General features: G+C 45.2%; 1 protein-coding gene across 2 annotated transcripts in view; it reads right to left on the bottom strand.

Annotated features, from left to right (window-relative positions):
• Window positions 1-494: 494 nt before the first annotated feature.
• The window catches only part of LBP (lipopolysaccharide binding protein), a 32,600-nt gene continuing 26,361 nt past the window's right edge, over window positions 495-6,733 (bottom strand). For both annotated transcript variants that reach the window (XM_010355342.2, XM_010355343.2), the window contains 3 exons: window positions 5,165-5,228; window positions 4,283-4,359; window positions 495-1,322 (listed from right to left, as the gene is read on the bottom strand). In XM_010355342.2, coding sequence (XP_010353644.2) covers window positions 1,278-1,322; window positions 4,283-4,359; window positions 5,165-5,228 — 186 coding nt within the window. In that variant the 3' untranslated portion in view covers window positions 495-1,277. The remainder of the gene's footprint in view (window positions 1,323-4,282; window positions 4,360-5,164; window positions 5,229-6,733) is intronic.

The following is a 6,733-nucleotide window of genomic DNA, read 5'->3' as shown; positions in this document are numbered from 1 at the left end:
ACATGGATTACCCAATACAGTCATTATAGCAGTCCCAGAAAGTGACTACTATAATCATCATCATCATTTCATAGATAAGGACCCCAGGGGGAAAGTGACCTTCCCAAGGCCACACGGCTAGTACTGGCTGAAGCCTGTGTCCTTCACCAGTCAGCCATAGGGATGGACAATGGTGGAAAACAAATGAACAAAAGTAGAGAGGAGAGAGGACACAAAGCCACAGCTTACCCTGCCACCAGCTGGGTGACAACACATTGTCCCATCTTGGAACACATCTCTGTCACACACAGGGTAAATGGGACTATTCCCTGTGAATTATCTGCTAGCCTGAAGCTCCATCCATCTGCTCATTAACACAATAAAAAAATTATCAAACGAGTCTTCTGACTCCCAGTCCCTGGGAGCCCAACTACATAACTTGGAAACGACTCTTTATTAGTCTGATCAAACGCTCATTGTTCAGTAATTAGAAATCATGGCCTCTCCCTCCAGGCTTGGGGCTCATAAACAACAGTTGGATGAGCTTTTTATTGGGGTTGGACCAAAAACTTAGATCCATTTCCTCCTAATTTACACCTGCTTCAATGGGGGGAAAGCAGCGGGAGGCTGAGTTTTTGCTCCAGGAGATCATTGGCTCCCCTGGCTGTAGCAGGCGAGAAATGAGGGAGGGAGCGATGTTGAAGTGAGCCCCTGCCTGAGACAGGACAAGGGCCTTAGAGACGAGCACTGATGCCAGGTCCAGGGCTAAGTGATGTACAGAATCCCTGCTTCTCTCACTGAGGCTCCCACGGCAGCGGCGATGAGAAAGGGGCCTTGGAGACCATAGATGGGGTTGACTATCCAAAGACCCCTGAGGTCAGAAGAGGGCAGGCAGTGAGCAGTGATGAGGCCTGCTGGGTGATTCCATCATCTCATCATCTAATAAATATTTATTGAGGACCTACTAAGTGCCAGCACTCTGCTAGGCATGGGGATCAGATGGCAAAAAAAAAAAAAAAAAAAAAAAAAAAAAAATTACAGTGCCTGCTTGTAAAGACATCCCAGGCCAGTTGGGGAGGGTGGTCCCTCCTGGAGGGGAAAGCAAAGTCCAGACTCAGAGACAGCATGCATGCACCTGGTGAAGAGGAGGAGGGTGGAGGCAGAGGCCAGGCAGACCTCACCCCCGGAGCCGAGAGCAGAAACGTCTTCATTCTTCAAGAATCTCTGAGACGTGCTGCACAGCTGGAAATGCAACATACAGATCCAGATGTGGCCTCCAAGCTTCATCTTTCTTGTCCTCAAACTCTCATGTATTGGACGTTGGCACCCAAGAACAGGAAGTCCTAGGAAAAATAGGACAGGACAGGATGGTAAAGAGCATCCTCTACTCCAAAAAGATGCATCTGTGATTGAAAGGGCGCCCACGTCTTCTGAAACATAAGCTCTGCTAGAATCCAGGTCAGTGCATAAATCGCGAGTGTGCCTCAGTCCCCAAGCTCTCCATAAAGCACAGCTTTTCCCAGCTGCCTTCTCCAAGGTAGAGATCGATCTGTCGTTCCCCGAGCTGCTGCTGCCTGAAAGGCCTCTAAGTGTCCTTTGTGTCACCTAAATTTTCTCTCCTTGGCAAATAACGAAAAATTGTGAACTGCTAGGGTGTACTCTCCTGCTTTTCTTATGTTTCCATCACCCAGAGGGGCAGGAATTTGGAACCAAAGACCAAGTTCAATTCTTTCCCACAGGGATCCATCCTTTATTTTAGATAGTTAGACATATGGACAGAGTTGACCTCAAAATTCTAATGAATGTTATAATATATAATAAATCTAATTACTTTCCACGTGTCAAACATTGAGCTAGAAGCTATCATACTCACCCTCTAATCATCACAAAAGCTCAAAGACATTTAGGTTACGTCCCATTTTACAGAGAAGAAAACGGAGGCCGATGATATGAACTGTCACTCAATCTTTGATTTGAACAATGATTTGTCTGACTGCTTAACAAATGCTCAAGAGCAGTTAAGTGTTGAGTTAAGTGAAATTTTGTATTTCAGAGCCCAAAAGGGCTTTGGACATTTGCTTTTTGGATAGAACAGTTGGTCAGTGTTTCTAGGTTCCTACTCATCCCCCCTGCCCTTCATTCCCTTTAATGACTATTATTTTCTGATGTTAACAAAGTACCAGGCACAGTGCAGCATCCCCCTCCTGCTAATGAGTCTGCCAACCCAGTTCATCTCACCTCAAAAGATAACCTGAAAATTGCAAGCACAGATAGACCACAAAATGCTTGGTCAGAATCATAGTTTGAGTAGTGAAAATAGTTTTTCACTATTTCACTTGATATTAAAATAGTTTTTAAGTTAAGCTTAAAAAAGAAACTTGGCCGGGCGTGGTGGCTCAAGCCTGTAATCCCAGCACTTTGGGAGGCCGAGACAGGCGGATCACGAGGTCAGGAGATCGAGACCATCCTGGCTAACATGGTGAAACCCCGTCTCTACTAAAAAATACAAAAAAACGAGCCGGGCGAGGTGGCAGACGCCTGTAGTCCCAGCTACTTGGGAGGCTAAGGCAGGAGAATGGCGTAAACCCGGGAGGCGGAGCTTGCAGTGAGCTGAGATCTGGCCACTGCACTCCAGCCTGGGTGACAGAGGGAGACTCCGTCTCAAAAAAAAAAAAAAAAAGAACCTTAAGTTAATTTTTAAAATTTTTTTTGAGACGGAGTCTTGCTCTGTCACCCAGGCTGGAGTACAGTGGCACGATCTCAGCTCACTGCAGCCTCCGCCTCCTGGGTTCAAGTGATTCTCCTGCCTCAGCCTCCTGAGTAGCTGGGATTACAGGCGCACATCACCATGCCCAGCTAATTTTTGTATTTTTAGTAGCGATGGGGTTTCAGCATGTTGGCCAGGCTGGTCTCAAACTTTTGACCTCATGATCCGCCTGCCTTGGCCTCCCAAAGTGCTGGGATTACAGGCGTGAACCACTGCTCCTGGCCTAAAAAAAAAAATTTTTAAGTTTTTAAAAAAAAGGGAAAGAAAGAAAACAGGCAGGAGCACTAGTAATGAACTGTGCAAAACAAACAAACAAACTTAAAAAAAAAAACCTTAAAACAAAAAGCACTAGAAGTACACCAAAATTCAAACTGTGGTTGTAGTGGAGCAATAGGTTTATGAATAATTTTTTAAAATGTATATAGTGTTGGCTGGACATGGTGGCTCATGCCTGTAATCCCAGCACTTTGGGAGGCCGAGGTGAGCCTATCACTTGAGGCCAGGAGTTTGAGACCAGCCTGGCCAGCATTGTGAAACCTTGTCTCTACCAAAAATTAAAAAAAAAAAAAAAAAAAAAATTAGCTGGGAGTCGTGGTGGGAGACTGTAGTTCCAGCTACTCCAGAGGCTCAGGCACAAGAATCTCCTGAACCCGGGAGGCAGAGGTTGTAGTGAGCCAAGATCACACCACTGCACTCCAGCCTGGGTGACAGAGCCAGACTCTGTCTCAAAAAAAAAAAAAAAAAAAAAAAGTACATATGGTTGTAGTACTTGTTTAAATGGGGAGGCATGCCAAACATATATTTATAATAAAGCTCTTCAACCTAAAAATTTAGAAGAAAAGCTTAAAACTTACAAATGACTTTCAGAACCTGACCTAATGCTATGTCTAGGACTTACGGTATTTTCTTTCTTTTCTTTTCTTTTCTTTTCCTTTCTTTTTTTTTTTTTTTTTTTTTTTGATGGAGTCTTGCTCTCTTGAACAGGCTGGAGTGCAGTGGCGTGATCTCGACTCACTGCAACCTCCACCTCCTGGATTCAAGCAATTCTGCCTCAGCCTCCTGAGTAGCTGGGATTATAGGCACCCGCTACCATGCCCAGCTAAGTTTTGTATTTTCAGTAGAGACGGGGTTTCACCATGTTTGCCAGGCTGGTCTCAAACGCCTGACCTAGCGATCTGCCCGCCCTGGCCTCCCAAAGTGCTGGGATTCCAGGCGTGAGCCACCGCGCCAGCCTGCAGTGTTTTCAAAACGAGCTGGTCTTGAACTTCCCTCAGGCCCCTCATGGTAGGGATGGGAGGTGGTGGTGGCATAAGGCTGTGTGAAATGCCACCTGCACCAGCAGAGGTGCCACTTCTGAAGGACACGTGGATGGTTTTGTGGCATATGGTAAGGCCCAGGAGCACCCATCCTGCCCCTGGCCAGACTTTCCCAGCTGCAGGGCTGGGCTGGGTGTCACCCATGAGTCATGGCCTCTGAAGCTAGCATGCAAACCACCTCCTCCCTCACACATCCTCAGAGCCCCCTGAGCCCACCAACCTTATGGATCTGGAGTCCGAGGTCGTAGAGCTGAACACGCTTCAGCAGAGGAAGGGGGAAGCCTTCGGCCAACTTATCTGGAGGTTGAAGCACAACATTGAGAGAGATTGGTGAATATATAATAATTAGAGACAGATTTTTACCGAAAATGTTCTCTGCAAACTCTATATTTGGTATATTCCCATTTAATGATTTCCAAGACTATGAGGTAGGTGTGATTATTCTTCCCATTTTACAGATAAGGACACTGAGGCACAGAGTGGTCAAATAACTTGTTCTAGGTCACACAGTTAGGAAGCGGCAGAAAGGGGATTTAAACTGAGGGAGGCTGGCTTGGAAGCCTAAGCTGTCAGGCATGGTGCTGTCTGGAGGAAGCACACATTCACGATAAGATAAGGAACAGGGAATCCACTCCCTGCCCTTTGCCTCGTCCTGCTCTCTGTTGCAGCCAAAAGAAGCAAAGCTTCATGGAAACAGGGTTTAAGTCTTTTGCTTTCTTTTTTGACTAGGCAGTTGGGCAATTGACTGGGAGATGTGAGTCCAGAGGTGGCTGCCTTGTGTCTTCTATATTAACTTGGTCCTCAGTCTTTGACTTGCCTCTTCAGAACGTGGGGCACTTCCATGTGTCCCTCTATGCCGCTTATAAGGAGGTTTCCCGTGCTCCAAAGAGCTGTGCCAGCCCCCAACCCTCATCAGAGCCCTGGAGGGAGATGAGGCCAACTTCAACGATCCCATGTCACAGGAAGGTCGCTAAGCTCAGAGAGAAGCGACTTGCCCACGGTCATACAGCCCCCAGGAGAGCCCTGTTTTCCAAGTCCAGCTCTCTTTCCTCCAGACGGCAGTGTCCACTTTTGACTCGGAAAAATCCACAGTGATTCTTACCGTTGAATTTGGGGTAGAGCCTGTTGAGGATGTAGTAGTTGAGGAGCGCTTCCAACAGCTCCGCCTGGAGGAGAACAGGAGAAGTACACTTATATCGCCACATAGCCACACGGTGGTTCTGTGTGTGCCAACATAGCAAAATGCTTGGAAAAAGCAAACTATTATTACATCATGTTACTATTTTATAAGATAAAACTCTTTTGAGATGAGCATTTATTATGCAAGTGAATAGAAAAATTTTGGAAAGTTACACACCCAAATGTCTTTCCTCTAAGGAAGAACGTTAACGTTTGACTTGTCGTTAGCCTTATCTTTAGTGTTCAATTTTATTTACAGTGAGAATGTTTTTCCTGAACTACCTGTATAATTTTAAAAATTTAATAAAAACAAAATAAGCTTCTCTACCAAAATCATGAAACACAACTTTTAACCCTCACTATATGCCAAGCAGAGAGCTCAGAGCTTTGCGTGTATGTCTGATTCAATGTTTACAACAGTCCTTCAACGTTCATATTAATGTCCCTATTTCACATATCAGGAAACCGAGGCCTACAGAATGAAAGGGACTTACTACAAACTGGGCAGCAGCATCAGGATTTGAATCTAAATTTATCTGAATCTGTAGTTCTTGTTTTTACATTTCATGCTCTGAAAACCCAATAGGATAGATTTTTGGGAAACTTTTTACTCGAATGTTTTACTTTGCAGTAAACATGCACAGATACAATATGAGTGTACCATTATTCACTGAACCCTTTATTCTCTGAAAGGAGTCAGCCTCAGGGTCCCTGCATCTCTCCCCACAGCTTCTGTGTTTGTTTCCACTTCATAAGTGCTTCAGGAAAGTCTGGGAGGCAGGGCACAGGTGGAGGTGGTCAGTGGAGGCCAGCATCATGGAATGGTAAAAGAGAAGCCAACGACTGCACGTTAAAGTCTACCCAGCTTCTCCTTCCCTCTTTCCAGAAAGCTCTTCTCCATCACTTCAGCCCACACTGATTTTCACATTCTCTTTCCTCCTTTTATATGGGCCCATCTACTTCACCACTTTTTTCTACCTTGTGGAAATCACTTCTTGGTTTTACCTGCTCAGCACTCAATCCCTCTTGTTTTGATAACAGAGTCTATTTCCCCCCAGGGAACAACCCTCCTCGCCAGTCTTAGTCCATATGATTTGGATGTAGGTGACTGCAAATCCTGCCTCCTGGAGTGTAGACGAGATCCATGCTGGGCTAATTGGCCTTGCCCAACTTCTGGCCACAGTGCTTGGCTTAAGACTGGGTGCCTAAGATTAGTCCAATGAGAGTTAGCAGGGAGTTTTTTTTTTTTTTTTTTTTTTTTTTTTGTAGTAAATTTTTAAAGAAACTGAAACGGTAGGAAACTCTGGGGCTTGCTACCAGTTGGAAGAGCCTGCCTGAGAGTGAAGCTAACACAAATGAAAACAGAACAGAGAGATGGAGAGAGATTCTTGTTCCACTAATTTGAACACCTGAATCCAGCTATGCCTGAAACCTCTGATCTTTGTTTTTTCGTTTTTGTTTTTGGGCTTTTCAGTTATATAATGCTACATAT

This window comes from Rhinopithecus roxellana, chromosome 13 (assembly GCF_007565055.1).
Source record: "Rhinopithecus roxellana isolate Shanxi Qingling chromosome 13, ASM756505v1, whole genome shotgun sequence".
In the NCBI taxonomy this organism is placed as follows: domain Eukaryota; kingdom Metazoa; phylum Chordata; class Mammalia; order Primates; family Cercopithecidae; genus Rhinopithecus; species Rhinopithecus roxellana.
The sequence above is the reverse complement of the archived record's forward strand: the minus strand, read 5'-3'. Positions and strand labels throughout refer to the sequence as shown.